The sequence below is a fragment of the Microcebus murinus genome, chromosome 23, assembly GCF_040939455.1.
Source record: "Microcebus murinus isolate Inina chromosome 23, M.murinus_Inina_mat1.0, whole genome shotgun sequence".
Lineage (NCBI taxonomy): Eukaryota > Metazoa > Chordata > Mammalia > Primates > Cheirogaleidae > Microcebus > Microcebus murinus.
In genome coordinates, this window is record NC_134126.1 from 14,474,913 (window position 1) to 14,495,633 (window position 20,721).

The 20,721-nt window shown below is 48.4% G+C and overlaps 1 protein-coding gene across 3 annotated transcripts in view; it reads left to right on the forward strand.

Moving 5' to 3' along the window:
• Positions 1 to 20,721, forward strand: part of RGS8 (regulator of G protein signaling 8) — a 38,057-nt gene that overhangs the window by 881 nt on the left and 16,455 nt on the right. The window contains exons 1-5 of one of the 3 annotated variants that reach the window (XM_012735695.3): positions 3,147 to 3,838; positions 10,637 to 10,750; positions 11,844 to 11,917; positions 16,440 to 16,541; positions 17,360 to 17,424. In XM_012735695.3, the coding sequence (XP_012591149.1) occupies positions 10,745 to 10,750; positions 11,844 to 11,917; positions 16,440 to 16,541; positions 17,360 to 17,424 (247 nt within the window). In that variant the 5' untranslated portion in view covers positions 3,147 to 3,838; positions 10,637 to 10,744. Of the gene's footprint in view, positions 1 to 3,146; positions 3,839 to 10,636; positions 10,751 to 11,843; positions 11,918 to 13,785; positions 13,914 to 16,439; positions 16,542 to 17,359; positions 17,425 to 20,721 lie in introns of those variants that run through there. The other 2 variants (XM_075997036.1, XM_012735687.3) reach the window with 2 other exon arrangements.

Below are 20,721 nucleotides of genomic sequence, written 5' to 3' on the forward strand. Positions count from 1 at the left end.
TGAGGACTCCCTGGCATCAGCAGCCCAACGAGTCCTTCTCAGGGCTGTCCAGTGAATGAGTGTTTTCGGAGCATGGGGGAGAAGGGTGGCTCTTCTCTTTCTGTGTTAGAGCCACTCAATATCAATCCATTGTTGGACCACGTACTGAAAACGTGGCTTGGTGGTTCTTGTTGGTCCCAGCCTTGGGTTGCTTATATAGCCTAACGAAATCATGAGGGAAAGCTTACCCCCTCCTGCAACTTGGGCTAATTTTGTATTATTTTTTCCTACAGATTTGAAAAACTTTAGGGTTTTCTTGGAAGATGGAGGAGGTGCTGGAAAGTGGGAGTGAGATAACTATATTCATGAGATTATATTAGTGCTTGTGAGAAGTTACAAGCTCTAAACATGCAACACGGTATGATGCTGATGATAGCTGTTATTATTTTGAGAATGATAGTCCCATGAGCAATCAATCCAGTAGACTGATTTTTATTAACTGCTTGCTCTCTGCCCATCCTCAGAAGAAGTGTGTGTTAGAGTTGCAAGGTGGATGGGAGTGGGTGAGCGGGGAGCAGAGTGTGTAGCATGGTCACATCCTACCATGGCCAGGCCAAGGTCAGCCACCCTTGGCTTTCAGATGCCTTTACTATATATATATATATATATATATATATATATATATATATATATATATATTTCACATAGTGCCTAACACACAAAGGAATCTGGAAACCTGCTCATATCCAGACTCTTTGTCCAGTGGACTTGACCGTGCTAGTGAGGCCAAGGCCTTTCTCCCATGGGTCAGTGAACTCTGACCTGGAGAACACAGCTCACAGCCACATTTGCAGCCATGCCACAAATGCCAGGTACTCTCAGGGGATGGCTGAGCACAATTCATCATACTTCCATTAAGAAAACCCCTCCAAGTGTGGGTCTCAGGGACTGGTCAGCAGCAGCAGCCGAGTACACAGAGAGCTGCGTGGGGTGGAAGAAGCACTGGCGGTCCTGGGTTCAAGTCTTCCTATGGCCACTAACTGAATCACTCTGGGCCCTTCAATTGGGGCTTCTGAGCAGCTTTGGTTTGGTAATCTGTTAAAGGAGAACAATAACAAGCCCCCAAACTGCTTTCAAGTGTGTTTGTGGGGCTGGGTGCAGTGGTTCATGCCCGTAGTCCTAGCATTTTGGGAGGCTGAGGCAGGAGGATCGCTTGAGGCTAGGAGTTGGAGACCAGCCTGGGCAACATAGTGAGAGCTTGTCTCTACAAAAAATAAAATAAAATAAAAAATTGGCTGAAGTAAGAGGATCACTTGAGCCCAGGAGTTGGAGACTGCACTTTGACACAGTGAGACCCTATGTCAAAAAAGAAAAAGAGGAATAACGATAGCTCCCAATGGTCAAGATGTGCTGAGCAACTGTGCTAGGTACTTGCCTTCCGTGATGCTGTTTAATTCTCCCAACTCCTCAGGATAAATTGAGGCTCAAGGAGGTTAAAAACCTTGACGAAGTGCAGCTAGAAAAGTGAAAGCACTTTGTAAGTCGTGACTGTGCTATCGAAATAGAAGTCTTGTTCTGTGTAATGACTTCATGGCTCAGAACCATTTTTCTGTCAATTCTATCCCAGGCTTTCTGTTTTGTGCTTTCTCGTTTCCTCTTTGCCCAAACATCTACATCTCTAGAGATATTAGAAGTGCTTCTTTGCTTCCCCTCTGTGCCTTGGGGATTAAGATATTTTTCACTGCCCAGGACACATGAGCATTGTCATCAGGAACTTTGTCAGTGCTCTCTGCGTGGAATTTCTAAAAAGCCTTTGAATTCTTCAATAAAAGATCCTAGAAGGTCCCAGAAAAGCCGGGCGGCTTAAGGCAGATTCCTCCCAGGGCCTTGTCTCTCCAGCAGAAGTGTCAGGGAGCACTTGCTCAGCGTCTCCGTGCACCAGAGAGCAGCCCACTCAGCCCTGCCCTCCTCCCGCCCCCAGTGCAGACAGCCGTGTGCACGCGCACATGGCCCGGAGCAAGGCGTCCCGCTGAGATGCCGCATGTCCCAGAGGGCTCTGTGCACCCAGGGGGAGATTCCAGCGAGAGAGAAGTGTCCCCAGAGTCCCAGTTTCCGCTGCACTGTTTCCTCCGGCGGTGGCAGCGGTTGCAGCCCGTTCTTGGCTCCCGTGGCTGTGGAATTTCCTTCCTGCCTGATTCTGGGCGGCTGTAGACCGTGAGCTGGAAGGGAGGACGTGAAAGCCATTGCCCAAAGTCATTAAAAATGGAGGATTAGAAAGAGCTTATTTTCTGTTCAGAGGAGGGGGAGAGTGCTGAAGCTGCCCACAGCTGTAGACCCCGATGGCAAATGCCAAAGCTTTTGTGACTGCCAGAGAAGGGGAACAGATTGGCAGCCAGCGCCCTGCGCGGAGAGACAGGAGAGCGGGCCACGTGTCAGTGTGGCTGTGCCGCATGCTCGCAGCTCACCCCAGAGCTTGGAGACGAGGGCCCCTGCTTCTCCGCATCTGGCCCTGCTGCCCCGTGCACGAAGCCCCTGCCTCTGCCCCCATCTGGTGTGGGGCCTCTCCTTCGCTGACTCTGATGCGCTCCATGTGGCTTCATGTTTTTACACGGCTAAATAATTTATAAGCCGTGTTTCCTTGTCTATGACATTGAATTCTTACACGCACACAGGAAGTTGGTATGGCCTTAGTGATTCCGATTTCGGCGATGGGAAAGCAAGGTCCTAAGCTAAGAAGAGCCTGCCCTGCACGAGGGGGCTGAGTTGAAGCTTGAAACCTTGTCACCGACCCTGGAGCCTGTGCCGCTCCTGTGACTCCCCCTGCCTCGGTTGGCCAGCATCCTGTTCCGGGCGTGGTGTCCCTCACACACCCGCTGGCTGGCTCGGGTCAGCTCGGCGCACCCTCACTGAGCCTCTTCTTGGTACCAGGCACTGTGCTAAGTTTCGGAGACACAGAAATGAAAAATATATCTTTTACCTGGGTAAACGAAATGTGCTGCACACCTGCCTGGCACACTGCCTGGCACATAGGAGATACTCACATGCGAGTTGAATGAATGAATGAGTGCACATGCCCTGCCTTTGATGAATTTAGGATCTGATGAGGAGAAGAGACTTGCAGGCGCCCAACTGTGCCAGGTGCTGTGGCAGGGAAGTTTGCCCGGGAGCCCCGGGGGCACAGAGGCACTTCCTGAAACGGTGTGTTCCAGAAGCTTCCTGGAGGAAGTGGTCCTGAAGGGCAGCTTGAAGGACGAGTAGGATTCAGTCCGGTCAAGGGCACGTGAGGCAGAGGGAAGGGGAGCAAGGGCGACCCGAGGCGGGGAGCCTGGCACGTGTGTTCAAGATTGTGCGTGACGCGGAGTTAGTCGCTGGAGCCGAGCACAAGCCAGGGAGGAGTGCGCGACTCTCGGGTGGCCGGATCTCGGGGGTCTGTGTGTCAGGATCTTTATGAAGCTTTGTCCCGAGGCTCACAGGTTGTGAGGAGAAGAAGCCCTGTCATCTGTGTGATCCCCACAGGCGACGAAGGCTGCAGAGTGGAGCTGGGTGTAAAAAGACAGGCTGTATCGTGGAGACCAGAGAGCACGGGGACACGAACCAGGAGCCCGGGGACATGAACCAGGAGCCCGGGGACACGAACCAGGAGCCCGGGGACACACGCCGGGGCAGTGGGAGTGAGGATGGAGGGGAGGAGGCAGATCTGAAGACTGCGAACGGTGTAGTCGGTATGATTCGGTCATTGGCTGATGACGGGCGATGACAGCGAAGGAGCTGCCTCTCCTTCCTCCCCTGTCTCTGGCCCGAGTCACCCAGTGGATGGCGGTGCCACAGGCTGAGATCAGCAAATCCCGAGGGAGCCAAGGTTTGTGTGTGGGGGTGGGGCGGGAGGAGGGCCGGGTGGGGGCGGCAGATAAAATGGATCAGGAAAAGATGGAAATATCATGAGCTCGTGTGTTGTGCTTGTGGGATATCCGAGGGGCGTGTTCAGCAACCCCTGGCCTACAGGAGGCTCCGAGGTTGGGAAAAGGGCCAGCGTCGGAGAAGAACATTTAGAAATGGCCAGTGTACTCGGCGCAGTTAGGATAGGGCCCAAGCAGCATGCAGGGAGAGAAGAGCAGGGAGCCCAGGTGAGATGAGACAGGGGACATGCCTGAGTTTGTGGGGCGGGCAGAGGAGGACGAGAGCAGGGGAAGGGCAGACAGGGGAGCGCAGCCCCAGGAAGTCGAGGGGGTAAAGTCGAGGAAATGAGTGGTCGCCGTGCAAATGCAGCCAAGGGCTCCAGAAGGACAAGGACGGGGACCTGCCCATTGGATGCCACAGTATGGAGGCCGTGTGGGGAATGGCGGGACTGGAACCAAAGGGCAAAGGGCTGGGGAGGGAAGGGAAGAAAGGAAACAGAGGGGACTCTTCCAAGCAGTTCTGCTGACAAAGGGAGGCACACCCAGGGGGAAATTGTTATTATTTTTTGATAAAAGAGGCTTGAGCATGTTATTGCTGGGTGTAAAATAACAAGAGTAAAGGAGAGGAGAGAGCCGACAAGGCCCCTCGGTGGAGGAGGGTGGGCTCAAGGCCGTGGGAGGAAGGACTCACCTTGAACAGACAGGCCTGCGGGCGGGAGAAGGAAGTGAGCATGCGCGTGAGGTGGATGGATTTGCAGGGGTTGAGAAGGGAAAAGGGGTGCAGGTATGTCGTCTCGGAGGCCTCAGTTATGTTGATGACATGGAGACCAGGCTGGTGTGGGAGAGATTGTGTGTGTGGCATGAGCTTTGTCTTTCTCTACACTCTACTTTCTGCCCTTCAGCCGCCTTTGCAGAAGCCAGCTGGTCACTGGGAAGCTAATTTGTAAAAACCAAGTTCACTATTTAAGGCTGAGATCATCAATAGGAACAGAGAAGGGCTGGGAGGTGAGCAAACAGCGCATCATTTGTACCCTCGTCCAGTGTTGACTTACTGCCTTGGATCTGCATGTGCAGACGGGCTGTTCAGCAGTGGGAACAAAGGGTGTAGCTGGATTCCACCCAGGAACCCCTGGCTGGAGGCCTGGCCATGCTTCTCGAAAATGTGGCCTTGGGCAAAGGCTTTAAAGTTTTGTTTCTATAGGTGGTGTCTAAAAGTCCTATTCACTCTAAACCTCAGGGAATTTTAGCACCTGCTCTCTAGGCATCGAATTATAGGTTTTTCTGGAAATGGATTTATTCATGGGGAAGAAAACTTACAATGGAAAATATACAGGAAATCAATTCCTATTCAAACCACTTCCTCCTTCTACATTTCAGTTTTCTTGCACTAATAGCGTACACTTTGTAGGCTCATTTTACTGAAGTTACACTTTGTCACTGGTCACACTATTTTTAAGACTTTTGTTCTGCACAATTTCAAATACACACAAGCGGAGACAGCAGAATGATGAGCCCCCAAGTAACTGCCACCCAGCTTCCCACCCAAGATGACTTTGAAGCAATTCCCAGATAGCATTTCATTTTAACTGTAAACATTTCAGAGTGTATATCTAAAATATAAAGTCTCTTAAGAAAAAAATAACCCCAATGTCAGTATCACTCTAAAAGATAAACAATAATGTCGTATCCAATCAGGGCTCAGATTTTCCCAATTGTCTCATAATATTTTTATGGTTTTAAATGTGGATCAGAACCCAAAATAAAGTACATATTTTTCATTTGGTTGATAAGTTTTTAAAGACTTATCTTAAACACTGATGATCATTGTCTGAGAGACAGCATTGTGTAATCCTGTATTGTCTCCTGTTTTTGTGTCATTTCCCTCAGTGTTGCCATATCGTTTAATTTTAGGAGACCTAAGGAAGAATTGCAGGTTTAGATACCAAAGCCTCCCAAGTTTAACTTTAAAAATTCCTTTCTAGACACACTTATAAAGGGGAGTATAAAGGTAGTGAATAAAGGAAAGAGGCTAGAAAGGGGAAAAGCCCACAGTGAGCGGCCAGGAGAAAAAGGAAGGCTCAAGAGACTTATGTAACCCCCCAGCCACCAGGAAGCTCTTACAAATGTGTCACCTTATACATTTTTGTGTCACCTCAGTGAGCAGGTGGTAAAAAATGAATCTTTAAATAATGACATTCTATTTCTATAGCACCTTTCCCAAACAGCCTATTAAATAGCTGAACAAATATATATATATGTATATAAATTTCACATTATTCAGACATTATCTGAATAATCTTCTGTGTAAAGCAGAGAATTCTAATTCCCATTTTACAGATGATGAAGCATAGTTAGCTGATAAAGCTACTGATAATGAGAATAGTGGTTCACACCTAACAGTCATCTGTCATTTGCCAAGCATTGTGGTAAACACTCTATTACATTGTCTAATTTAAGCCTTAGACCAAGCCTGTGACATTGGTACTATTATTATCTTCACTGTACCCATGATGAAAATAACACTCAGAGAGGGCAAGTAGCTTGCCCACAGTTCCAGATCTGGAAAATCATGGAGCTGAAACTCAGGGCTTATTATGGAAATAATATGAAATTATGGAAACTCAGGGCTGTCAGATCCTTTGTACTTTCTTTTCCAGGTCAGTCTACTCTGCACTAAATCAGAAATCTTTTTTGCATCTACTTGCTCAATGGCAAAATTCCACTTAAAGGGAAGCTAAGATCATATCCAAATATAATAATAGGGTATGGTGCACTGGAATTTACAAAGCATTTCCCCAAAGACTTTCTCATTCCTTTGCATATAATCACCCTGAAAAATAGACAGGGCAGGTGTGTTAATTTGTGTTTTCCAGATGAGGAAATTAAAATTCAAAGCTCTTGGTCATGTTGGTGATCACAGAGCTGGTAAAGGTAGTTAGTGTCACCACGGAGCTAGCTAATGGCAGGGTTAGGACCAAAGGCCCTTTCCTCTGATTCCACATCCTGTGGTTTCTCTGGTTTTCTTTGCAAACCTCATGGGCTCACAGGTTTAGCCTCTGATTTCTCTTCATGTCCCTTCCGATGCAGAGTCGAGCAGGGTTATTATAAATTAAGTATCTGGATGCTTGAACTGATGAACAGGAAATGAGGCTGCTAATGCTCAGAGGAATGAAATTGAGATGCATTTTTTTTTAAAGTAGAATTTTGGGCCAAGTGGCCTCTTTCTGTCCTGCCCTTCCCTGTGTCCTTCCAGTCTCCATGGAAACCCTAAATCAATGCAGCATATGTTGATTCATGTTTCTACTGTTACTAGGAAGCTGCGAAGTGGAAATCGCTTTTAAAAGATTTACGGAAGAGCTTTAGCGTGCTGACCAGAATTCAAATCTAATATCCAAATGACTGTTTTATTAAAAGCTTTTAATGTGATACTATCCTAGGTGGTATGTTGATTAAATAAACACACAGGGGGGCATTTCGCAATAAACCTCCTCCTGTACTGTCATGGCTTTTTAAAATATTATATTACAGATTTAAATTCCCTTTATCTCCAATCTAATTACATTTTCGTGGCCTGTGTGATGATGCCCAGTGCTCTTTTTGCTCTTGATTAATTCTACCTTGCCCTGCCCAGGCTGCTGGGGTAGTTTGTAAATGCCTTACATACCTATGCTGCGGCCCCTGAGTGCCATTAGTGTTCTGTCCACTTCGGTCTTGACCAGGAGACTGCAGAAGCCTAACATGTTTCTGCCAAAAGGAATCCTCAGTGATTTTTCAGATCTTTTTCATGAACTCAAAATCAAATTCAGCCGACATTTACTAAACACCTGCTCCATGGGAGGCAATGAGAATGAATAGCAAAGGGAGTTAAGTCGTGGAGCCCGCCTTTTTGGAGTGTACAGTCAGTTAGGAGGATAAGAAAACATAAATCCCAAGGATAAACTAAGGCTGTGATGTGGGCTGTCAGAGAGTCATACGACAAGGCGGTGGTCCTGGAATGCAGGGGTTGCTTCTGATGGGAGAGTTCTGAAAAAGTTTTGGAAAGGAGAGTTTTAACTTAGAGGTCAGGGGGTTAGAGAAGCAGCTTGGGGTTAACAAGCAGATCGAGGGTGGGGACATTCTGGGCACAGGGAACAGCAGAGGAACCACGCACACGTGTGTGTGTGTGCATGTGTGCATGTATGCAATTTATATAAAACTGGAGAGGTAAATGGAGAGGTAAATGACTTATTGTCAGCCAGGATGAGGAGCTGCAACAGAGCCCATGAAGACTGGTTACATAGACGGTCCACTTTATGGTAGCTATCTATCTGTTCAGTGGACAATTATGGTGTGCAAGGTTTGTGGCAGGCAGGGGGAGAAACAGGGGCAGGGGGGCCAGTTATTTAAGAAGGAGCAGGAGGACATGCTCGGTGCTGGGAGTCGAATAACCTCTGACATGGCAGCCTCCATGGATGGGAGGGGAGGACGTCGAGAAAGATTTCAGAAATATAATGACAAGATCAAAAAACCAATTCAGCAAGGGGAATGGAGGGAAAAGAAGCCAGGAACGTCTGTACTTGCTGCCCTGAGGACTGGGGCAGAGGGATGTCATGAGCAAACGCAGGGAGGCCAGCAGGAAGGGAGGGTTGAAGGGGAAGGTGGCTGTCTGAGATGTGGCCTGGCGTGCAGGGCTGAGCTGGGAGGAGCTGTCCAGCAGATCTCGGGAAAGCAGCCTGGAGCTCAGGAGAGGCAGAACTGAAGCACTGACTCTGGAGGGGGTGGCCCGTGCAGGAGAGGGCAGGGTTTCCAAGGGGAGCCGGTGTGGGATGGGAAGAGCAGAGAGGGGTGCCTGGCAGCCCGAGAGGCAAGAGTAAACCATGAGTCACAGCCAGTTGAGATGTCCTGTGCCCAGTCTTCAGCCGGCAAGTCGGGAGCGGTAGCCAGAAAAGATTCCAGAGCTCTCTGTTCCTGGGCCAGGACTCCAAGCCTGGGAAATGCAGAGTCTGAGTGGGAGGGGCACCCTGCCGCCTAGTCCTGTCTCTTTTCTGCAGGAAGGAAGACAATGCTAGAATGCTTTACTTTAGTTGAGGTTCAGCTCAATTCTCCCCCTGACACTTTTCATGCATTGTCCCTTTGGCAGATTAGGACAGAGCCCTCCCATTAGAGGGACCTGTCCTAGGTCTGCACTTTTCAGACTGGGGTGCTTGGGCGGTGACTCCTTGGGGTTTAGGAGTGTTTTGGTCAATAAAGCTTGGACTAATTTGAATTTTCTCTTTTTCCTAATGCCATACATCTCCATACACTCTTGTCTTTCAGCTCTTTATGCTCCTGTTCTTTCCTTTAAATCTTTCTTAATTGCCATATCTTTTCTTAAACACTTGACTTATTGACTTCCTGTGACTGTATTATTTCTCTAAAGGCTTATTGGAGACTCTGATGTCTGGTTAATATTGATCAGCTTCTGCTTGAGACTTGGCCCATCTGCAGCCCTGCCCTCTCTCCTCGGGGGCTTTTCATCCCATATACCAGCCTGGCAGCATGGGACTTGGGGGACTGGCAGAAAAGTGTCCCATAATGACACTACCTCTGCGTTAAAGTGAGGGGCAGAGCCGAGGCTGAGAGCATCGAGTTTGGTATCAGACACCAGCTCTGCTACTTATAAATGACTTGTCTCTGTTTTTCCATCTGTAAAATGGGACAATAAAGTTGCCAGCCTTGTAACTTTATTGTGAGAATTAAATAAGATAATAAGGTAGCTCAAGTGAAATGTTTTGTGCTGTGTCTGGCACATACTAAATGCTCGTTGAACATTAGCTATGTGTATTAAACATTAGCTATGTAGATTCGCCTTATGGTATAAACATATCTTGGATTAGGGAAGTGCTTATCAGCGGGCTTTTATTTAACTCTTTGTGTACCTGTTTCTGATAGTACAGTGTACCAGGGAAATGTCCAGAAGTGAAGGATTCTCTTTCTGGTGGAGTTCTAAATCCTAGCTAGCTAGCAATTGTATTCAAGGCAGGAGTTATAAGGAATTGGAAATTTTTCCTTTGAATCTCATTTTATGACACAAATTTCCCTAAGAGAGGAGCACTGTGGACATTATCAGAGAGAGACAATGCGTCACTGTGGAGGCAGCATCAGAATTTTTATTTCATCCTATCATCAGGCAATGAGCAGTTGCTGCAGAATCATTTCACTGAGAGAATACAGGTTATGCACCGATAGATCCTCCCAGAAAGACTGGCTCCCAGGATGACGTCATGAAAAAAGCTCTGCTGTTAGAGTCATAAGACACAAACTCTGGCTTTTGTGCTGCCTCTTGTGTGTTGTGTCACTTTGAAAAAGCCACTTCATCTTTTCTAGCCTCAGTTTTTTCATCTGTAACATGGGAACAATAATACACTTTCTATGACACAGGATTGTTGAGTGACAGTACATGGAGATGCTTTATACATTTTAAAAAGTTAAACAAGTGGAATCTATTACCATTATTATAAAGCCATCACTTTCTGTAAAGATTTCTGCTGCCTTCTGAATTTTATAAATGACTTGCAGCAAAGGCTAGGAGGCTTGTATTTGGAGCTGGTTCCTGAGTGGGAGTATAGACTCAGCCTCAGAGACCTAGAGCATACTAAGAAGGCATGCTTTATTCAAGGGTAATGGTTTGCAAACTTTAGCATGCATCAGAATCACCTGGAAGGCCGTCCCCATCCCCAGAGCTTCTGATTCTGTAGGTCTGGGGGTGGGGCCTGAGAATTTGCATTTCTAATACTCCCCAGGTGATGCTGACTTCGCTGGTCTGGGGACCACACTTGGAGAACCATTGTCCTAGGGCAAGCGGGGAGAGAGTCTTCCTTCTGGAACTGAAGCAGGCAGTGTGAAGATCCATGTGGGTAAGGAGGTTTGGAAGAAAAAACGGGAAAGACCGACAGAAAAATAGGGATAACGCGCAGATCAGGCAGAACAAAGGGAAAAGTCTCACTCGGTAACAAATGCAAGTAGGGGGAAGTTGCTAGGTGATTGATGAGGGAGAGAGGTGAGTCTCTACTGCAGGAAAAGCCAGGTGAGAGGCAAGAGCACGGAGTTGGAAATATGCGTGTTCGGGGAGGCAGAGGAGGCGGAAATCTCTCATTAAGAAGTGGGGAGGGGTGTGGTTGGCAGTGGTGGGGAGTGGGAGCGGCCATGGGCTGGGGGAAATGCCTCTGTAGGGTAAGGGGGACAGCTGAGCGGTGGCAGAGAGGACTAATTTCAGGGCTGTGCGGTTTGGCTGGGTAGCGCAGCACAATAGAGATTGGGAGGAAGGGGGTGGAATTTAGATGTGTGACCTGCCCCGTAGCTCTCTTGCTCTTTGCATTTATCACATCACATCACACCCAGCAAGACAGCCCCCTCCTCCTGGCTCATTAGGAGATTTGATTCGGTGTGGCTCCTGCTGTCAGCAGCTGTCTGGGGCAAGATCTTTCTGCTCCCTGCTCCCAGTGCAGCAGCCAAGCTCCAGCCCGCAGCAGGGCTCATTAGGAGGGGACCCCCTGGACACCTGACTTGCAGCTCACTGGTGGCTGGAAAGAGTTAATACCTATTCTTTGCTGCCCCCTGCACAGCCTCCGGGTGCAGAGGGAGGCAGCTGTGGGCTCCGGGACTTCTCCCTGAGCTGCAGCCCGAGGAGCTCCAGGTTAGTGAGGCTGAGCTCTGCTCAGGGGCATCTCCTGCCTCCTGCCAATGAGGACGGGCGTGCAGCCCGTGCCAGGGAGCTGAGCCGCCGCCCGCCGGGTGTCGGCTGCTTCAGTATTTACTGGATGTGACAAGCAGAGAGAGGAGCGTTCAGCAGGGCCGCTTGCTGCCCGGCTCAAGTGGTGGGAGGTGTGTTGTGCATGCTTCTGTGTGTGTGTGTGTGTGTGTGTGTGTGTGCACTTGCGTGTTCATGCACACATGCCCTTCACCCGCCAAGGATTTGACTGCTAAAAGAAAGGTCTACTTTTTCTCCAGAGCTCCTTAACCCGCAGCCTCTCCGACCATCCAGTTGGCAAAGACCCGCAGGCCATGAGGACTGGCCAAAGACAGTGAGTATTGCTTTTGCTTTTCTCTTTCCTCCCTGGGTGTCTGTGTGTACTGACTGCATTATCCATATTTAATTAACCTGCCTCTTCATGCATATTGATTGCTTTCTCCCCGCTGAGGCTCTTAGTTTCTCTCCTCCTCTTTATAAATCTTTGCTCTTTGCTTTTAACCTTTGTTTTTTCCTTGAGCATCCTCTCTTTCCATCATGCCCCATTCTGTCTGCCCTGGAGTCGCCTGTGACTTGATGCCACCTACCAGGGCACATGCACAGCGGGTGCAATCACACCCTTGAACTTCCTGGGTTCTGGGGAACCCCTAACTCCATCCTCCATAAGTCTAAGGCCAAATGGGCTAAGAGCCCCGAGATGCCGGAATGGGCCAGGCCGCTGGGCCAGCGTGTCCTGCTGATCCTTATTTGGTGGAGTCTGAGGCTGAGCTAATCAGAGGCAAGGTGGCGGGTCTGAGGGGCAATCTGGGCAGTGCTGGCGTTGGAAGAGAGTGAGTCGGGCATCCGAACAGCATGGGCAAGCCGGTGTTGGCTGGCAGTGGGGTGGGAAGGGCGACAAGGCAGGGACAAAAGGCTGAGTGGCCCCCTGCCCAAATGACCTTCCCTTCCCTGTGGTCTACATGGGTTGAGGGTCATAGTCTCTGGTTCCGCTCAGCTCCAGTGTGACAGAGGCCTGTAGGCCGTGTCCCCCAGCATGAGAAAAGGAGGCTTAGGTGCCCACACATGATTCCTGGGGACCCTTCCAGCCACAGAGGGTTTTGATTTCCAGACTTCTGGGCAAGCAGGTGTAAGCCTGATCAGGACAAAGATGAAGGAAATGTCCCTGCTGCCAGGGAACCCTCCATGTGGATGAGCCTTTACGCAAAGTCTAACTCGTTTTTTTTTTTTTTAACAAAGCAATCTTTTTATTAATTATGGTATTATTAGAGAAGCTATTTAAAGAAGTATTTGTGAAATGTGCAGGGCGATATAAAAATAATTTAAACGGTATAGCTCACATAGGAGACTTATCTATCGAAATTAGGTTTCTTTTCGGACGGATTCTGTGTTTGGCGCCAGAGGTCCCCGGGGACCCTTTATGGAGAGGCTGCTCTCTCCCGTGTCTCTTCCCAGCAGCGTTCTTCTGTGGGAACAAAGGGTCTGAGGCCCTGAGAATGGGACCCTCAGGAGAGGAAGACTATAAGTCAATCAGCCCTCAGCCTCAATGTCCCCTGTGGCCCCACCCTCATGTCCTCTCCCTGCTTCGGGTCAGGAAGGGGCCAGTCCCAGGTGGAGGAGAGTCACGCAGCCTCCACGTGGGCACGAAAGGGTGACTTGACTGCGTAGTCATCTCTCCAGCCCGTGTCTGACTGTGACGGTGCCTGACAAGCCTCCCCTGGAGTGACTCCCACCTCCCTCCCGCCCCCACCTGCCCGAGTCTCCACGCACGCCCACCAGGACGGGCACCCGGGGGGCAGGCGAGACTCCGAGCAGCGTCCGATCACATCATTTTGGAGCCGGTGCTGAACCCCCAGCCCCGCCCCTTGCTGGCTGGTCACTTGGGCCCCACTCTGCTAAGAGAAAGGGAACAGTCGCTTTGGGTTTGCCAGGCCCCTGCCTCCCCTGGGGCACACGTCCCACTTTGCTGCTGGTGGCGAGTGGTTGGGGAAGTCAGAACTCCCGACCAGCATCGCAACGTAAAGCCGCCCAGCGATTTGCTCTTGTCTCTCCTCGGTCCGTCGCCCTTGCTGAGGACAAGTGGACGTTTGTGGGGACCGGGGTGCGTGTGGGGAGGTGTGGCAGTGGCAGAGAGCCATCCCAGAGGACACGTAGCCCAGTCAGATGACAGGGTGGCCCCTCTCACCGCAGATTCTTTGATTTTAGGTGAGAGGTCGTGAAAGGGCAAATCCCTGAGCCCCGCAGCCTCATTTCCTGCCCTGACGTCCCTGCAAACCAGCCCAGGGGTACCCGTAAGCGGATGCCTGTATGGCTGCCTTACTGATGCCACGCAGGTAACGGACTGATGGCCTGTTTCCTTGTCCTGCCCCTTCCCTCCTTTCTCCACCTTCCTGCCTTTCCTGCTGTCTGAGCCTGGCCCAAGCCTTCTAAGCCCAGGGGTGGCCACCCCTGTGGGTCCCCAGGGCCTCTGCGTCCATTGCGCTGTTCTTGCCTGTGTGCTTCTTGCAAAGTCGTGGCTTTGCAAGCAGGACCTGCCTTAGCTCTGAGCCCTTGCGCTGAATGGCGGGACATCCTGGCGGTGACGTGTGGGGTGGGATGATGAGGGGCCGTGCATGAGCTTGTATGGAGCCATTTGGGAACCTCTGTGAGTTACAGGGATAAGGGTTGTGGAGAGAAGGCAGGTGAGGGAGAGCCTAGTTTGTTTCGCCGCTACTGCTGTGGTTGTTTTAAGTAACCTCACCCTTTGCTTCTGCTGTCATTATTTCAGACCTAACTAAAAAGTTTATAACTCAGGTCTCAGCTTGAAAGATGAAAAATAAAACCCATTTTGTTCCAAAGAATATTTTGTTGAAGATTTTTGCACACTATTTGGGGGAAGCACAGTTGCCTTGGTAACAGATAGCACCCTTTGCAATGTCCCCTGCTAAACTTTGTTCAATGGCTTGTGTTTTTGGAAGTCCTCATAATTGTCCGTTGGGGGCAGTGACTTGATTGTTTTATGAGTAATGATCCTGAGGCCGCAAGGAAGGAACCGACTCGCGGAAGGTTGGGTTCTGGCCTGGGATGTGGCCTGAGCGGGACCTTTCCTTGAATGCACAGAATGTGATGACTCAAGGGCCCCTAATGAGTTGCTCGCATAGCCTGGTGTCAGGCACCCTGCGATCTGCGAGAGTGAGTGGACGCATGAGATGCTCGCTGTCTCGGGAGAGGGAATGGCTGTGGCCAATGCTTGGAAATGCCACGAGAGAGATGGCTGTACAGCGTGGCCTGCCTGAGATTTGGGGTGGGGGCAGGGCATGCACAGGGCCGATTTTTTTTTGCAGGACAAATGATATTTCTGGAAACTTGGATGTTCTAGCCCTGAAAGGCTCTTCAGAGAAGTGCTTTGGAATATAAATGCTGTCCATCCCTGCCAAGTATAATACCATCCCAGTAGACATTTCTTGGATAAGATTCCTATGAACAAAGACAATTACCAGGGATGAAAATCCATTTAAAGTGAAAGGAAGTGATCGAATTGGGTGACCTATAAGGTCTACGTCCAGCCCTAGGATTTGTGAGAAAGAGCCAGGCTGGAAGGATTTCGTTTCCATATGGAGAATGGTATCTTCTAGGGCTATTGCTTTGGAAAATTGTGCAAATTTTGTGCCAAAATGTGTGTGAGGCATTTCCCTTTGATAAGTCACTCTTAGGGCCTGATCTGATGATAGTCATACCAAACCCTTCCCACTTACCCTTGCTCTCAATGTGGAGGAGTTGCCATGGTTAAAGGTCAGGGGTCAGCAAACGTGTTCTGTCAAGGGCCGGAGAGTAAATATTTTCAGCTTTGTGGGCTATATTGTCTGTGTTGCAACTACCCAACGTTGCCCTCACCGCTGAAAGCAACTTTAGACAATACGTAAACAAATAGCGTTGTGTTCCAATAAAGTTGTATTTTTACAAGCAGGCACCCTTGTGGATCCATGGTTTGTCAAGCCCTGGTTAAAGACAAACACAGGCGAACGTTAGGAGGCAGGAAGAGACATTAGTGTAATTTCTCATTGGTTCCTCCAAAACAGATATGAATAACTATTTAAGTGCCTGATGTCACTAGATGGGTCCTTTGGAAAATAAAAAAAAATGTGAGAAATTTAAATTTATGTGCCAAAAATTTAATTATGTTTACTGAGATAAGCCAACATGTAAATAGGAATACAAAAGCTTAGTTAAGCAAGTATAAGAAGTGACAAAGGGGACATTGGTTCTTAAAGCCATTGAGATGGTACCAATTGCTCTCCTCCTCGCCTGCAGGCATCAATCCCTGCAGCTCTGTGCCCATTCCTGTATATAACCGGATTCGAGGGATGAGGGGGAGAACCAGATCAGAACAGACCTGCCCGGAGGCCCCATACTTTGCTCTCTGGGGCTCTCTGACACACACCGCGCCCTGTGCAAGTGTCCCTCTGCTCTCGGTGTGGGGACCCCTTCCGGGGCTTTGCAGCCAGGAGCTGCTGCTGCTGTTTCTTTGCCCTCCTTGTGGGAAAGCAAAATGTAGATTGTTATTTTGTCGTCATTGTATTTCCTTGCCCTACAGAGGATCCTAATTTAGACATTTTTCCTAGCTAACGACCTTCATTGACTTACCACCGACTTGCTGTGTCAGCTTTAAAAAGCATTAAGCCTCTAGGGCCGGGTAGGGGACCTATGACTGTTCCACGAGCAGGATTCTCCAGGTGTTCTCCTCGCGCTCATGGAGTCTCCGGGGACCACCTGGGGCGGGTGGGGGCAGCGCTGGCTCCTGCAGCAGCGCCAGGGGCTCCCTGCACAACTGACAGCTCTGATCGCGACAGCTTCCCCGTCCTGCCCTGTGCTTGTTGCAGGAACAAAGGGATGAGGACTCGACTGGGATGCCTGTCTCACAAGTCAGACTCGTGTAGCGATTTCACAGCTATTCTTCCCGACAAACCCAACCGCGCTCTCAAGTGAGTAGTCTGGCCACGTGGCGCCGCCCGGGTGCCCACGGTGGGGCGCCCGTCATGGCCGTACTGCCCATACTTCTCTGGCGAGCTGCTGGCCAGAGGAGCCACAGGACAATAAATTCGTGCCTCTTGGCAACTCCTTTTATGTCCCTGCGTGTGAGTGAAAGGAATGTTTATTTTCCTTTTCAAAATGGATAGCTTAGTGATCTCAGAACGGGAGCCCTCCTTTTCCTCCTGAGAAAGCCATACCATCCGTCGCTCGTAAAGCCGTGGGCGGTGAAGGATACTTCTTGGTTCTCCTTAGTTGTCAATCTGAGCTCCCAATTTGGAAATAAACACTCAAACTTACTCTAAAAATATGCTTAGATTCAGATAATCTGCATTCGGCACCTATACTGTGCTGTCGCTGTATTAAATGTCCCTGATGTCACCTCATTCCACCCCCACACAGCTCTGGAATGGGCGTTGCTGTCCCCATTCCGGAGGTGCAGAAATCAAGGGCTGGAGTCAGGAGCTGAGCCTCACTTTCCTGACTGCAAGGCCAGTTTCTTTCCTTTGTCACCGTGCCGTCGTTAAATCACGCACTTCCTTAGCTTTGTTCCTCAGACTGAAAGCCAATACACTGAACTCACTGAATCCCAGTCCTGAGGTGTGTTCATCAGTCACCCAAGAATGCATGCGATAGCATGGCAGGGATCCAGGTGTGGTCTTCGTTTGGTCCCTGCTGTTCTAGTGCGTTCTCCTGGGCAGATCTTGGCGGTCGTTGAGGGCAAGGAGGTCATTTCAGAAATGTTGAAGAGAGATGTTTTCTTCTCTTTTAGGAGACTATCCACAGAAGAAGCTACGAGGTGGGCAGATTCCTTTGATGTGCTTCTCTCCCACAAGTGTAAGTCGAATTCAGGTCACATCATGTCATGGGAAATCACCCATTTAGTATAATAAGAGATGTACTAAGTGCCTACCATGATTCGGGTACTGTGCTAGGTGTCCAGGCCTCTGTGCGTCCTGCCCTCACAGAGCCTCCTGCTTAGAGGAGCATATAGACACGAAAATGGGTAATTTCAGTGCAGTGGGATGAGGGCCTTCTTTTCCAGGTTCCAATTATGATTCCAAGCAGGCTTCATGTTCTCAGCAATTTTAGCAAGACAAAGTTTAGCCTAGGGGTTTGGAATGATGGGCTCAGTTGGGAATGAGAGTACCTAGGTTCCAGCCAAGAGCTTGTTTATAAAATTGAATGACCTCCCCTCCAAGTCATTGGAGGGTCTTGGGCTATGCTTTGGTCAAATGACTATTCTCTGCATTTTATTATTCACTTGAGTTGACAGAGTTTTGAGTTTTCTTGTTGCTTTTTATTTTGAGAGTTTACTATCCTAGCTGCTTTGTACCCTTCGACTTCTTCCTGGGTGTGAATTTTACTAGAACACAGGCCTGCTGTCCCTCGTCTTCCATGTTTTCCCTTATCTGCGATGCCTTTTGTTTCCCACAAGGGCGGAAATAGTTGTGCATGGTGGATGGTGCCGTGAGGAGGGCCATTTGATGTCAGCCAGATTTTTAGCTCTTGTTTTTTCCTTCTCATGAGCAAGTCCAAATTCTCTGGGCTTTGAGATCTCAGCAGCATTAAAGGCATGGGCGTGGCAGAGCAGGGGCGAGGGAGAGGGATGTTCTGAAGAGACAGGAAGGTTTCAGACAGACATTTGGTGTGCCTCTTAAATATATCATGTCAATTTTAGAAGCCCTGATTGATCTGGAGCAGAAGGGCTGCTTTGAGTTTGAAGTATTGTTTCCACTTCACTGGGGAACACAGTGTGGTACAATTGAGTTAAAGGTATTGGGTGGGAGTCAGGTTTGTGTTCTTGGTTTTGACCCAGCTTTGTAACTAGGTATTTGGGTGGCCTTGATGGACACTCTTGGTCTTCAGGAGGTGTCATTAGATGTGATTTGGCTTTCAACTTGAGCAGTTCTCTCCGATGATGCCCCTCATTCTAATAACAAATGCATTTGAACAGATTTTAAAATTTAATGCAAAACTTAAGAATAAGCACATATTGTAGCAAGTAATTTTGTGAGACAAATAGTCATTTTAGCATTCTATGGATTGCACTTAGAAGGAAAATAAAGCAGCACAGATCCAGCCTCTGTAACATATGGCCATACCCAAACAGCAAGCTTATGTGATGAAGTTGCCAAGGTAATGGCATATGTATGACAATATTTAGGATTCGACAGTAATGCTTTTTTCTTTTTCCTTAGGAGGCTGTTCTGACTTTTTTTCTGGAGTCATATTAGGCTAAACAAGTGTCATTGCCAATTTATGCCTTCTTTTCTGGCTGGATTTGATTCAAGGTCATCTTGAAGTTTGGTTTCTATTTCAGCCTCACAACTGACTCACTTAGTTCAAGTCCCTGAGGCTGCTTCCTCATTCTGAAACGGGGATGGAGGTACTGGCTTGCTACCTGTCCCCTGCATATGAGCAGCTTAATAAAAGGACACCTCTGGATGATTGTGAGTTTTCTACTCAAAGGTGTGTTTTGTAAGAATAGAGTAGGTTTTTTTTTCTAAATGATACTTTTATTTAGCAAATGCCAAATAAATGTACCTGGAGAGTAAGGCTGCAAATTTTGCTTCCAATTATTAATAGTAAGCCATTATGGACAGAGTTTATGGCGGTGAAATTAGTGGTTGGGAGCTTAGGGTATATTTGGATTGCTGCAGTGGCAAGATCTGAGATTTAAAATGTTTAATTTTATTTGTTTGATTTGATGGCTTTTGGTTCTGAAGACACTTGGTTCTGCTTCTGTCAGGGATGCTTTTGGTTTCCAGGACTGCAATGACACTTTTCTGAGATGAGGATTCTGATAAGGGGTTACAGGCTGATGCCAGGTTGCTTCTTTGTAAAGCCGCTGCAGAAATGGTCCTTTTGAACGTTGAAGTTCAGTGATCCTTCTTGGAGTCTGATGTTCTGTTTTTATTTCCATTTGGCATGGAAATAAAATGTCAGTGGAGTGAATGTCATCGAGAAGAAAGTGGTCTTTACTCAGGGGTCACTGGTAGAATTTCAGGCTTTTAGAACTTGAACATTTACTCCCCAGTGATGGCTACAGAGTAGTCAGAGCCAGGTTACCTTGAATGGTGTTGACAACTTTCTAAAAGTCTAATTAATTTGGGTTGGTATTATGACTCAATTAGGGCTGATTAAGCTTTTCCAAGGGATTGCACTGGTCCCTTAGGAGGGACAGCTCTTATCAGAGGTGTACAAAGCTTTCATTGAAGACAGCAAAATGTCCTAAGGAGTAAAGAGTGGAGAATCCCTGAGTAACTAACTGGGCTCCAGAAAAATGTGCATTAGTCTAGAACCCACTCCCTGGTGATTCTTCACACCTAGGCAACTGTCCTTCCTAAGCTTTCTATTTCTGGAAATACAGCTAATTATTTTTTCCCTCATTCTCAATCTACAGAGCATCTTTGCTGTCTCTGTTTTGTTGGGTGTTTTGGATACTCGTTTATTTTTAAAGAGATGTACTGAGGGTTTATTGTGTACAAAATCTATGGTAAGCAGCTGTTGGGGGCGGGGTGCACAAAGATGAGCAAGGCATAGACCATCCCTGGTGGAGAATGCAGCCTTCTGAGAAGACAGGCATGGATAGAAACAACGCAAGAAGCAATACAATGTGCTGACTGCACACTAGGTGGACTTAAGATTTCAAATAGAATCCTGACATTCAGTGCTCTTCTCACATTGCATCTTGTCAATATTAGAAGACCTAACTGATCTGGGAGCAGAAGAGCTGCTTTTGGTTTAGAGCATGGTTTCCACTTAATCAGGGAGCATGTTTTTGGACAATTAAGTGAGGAGCACTGGCTGGTAGTGGAATCTGTGTTCTCGATTTTGACTCAGCTCTGCTATGAGATAGGTGGGTAGCCTGTATGGAATTCCTTAGTCTCTTCGAAAAGCTGTTTCCTCGCCTATACAAAGAAGGATCTGGAGGAGAATGTATGGGAGGCTGGATCCAGTTCTACCCCCTTGTTCTAGGATGCTGTCTGTAGCCAGTGCTGAGGCTGGGCAGTAACCAATCACCCATGGCAGGTGGTTAGACTCAGCGTCGCCTGCAGGGTTATGTAAAACTGCTTCCAAGCTGAAATGGCTCCGGCAACCAGGAGAGGGGCTCAGGTACCTGTGTTATAA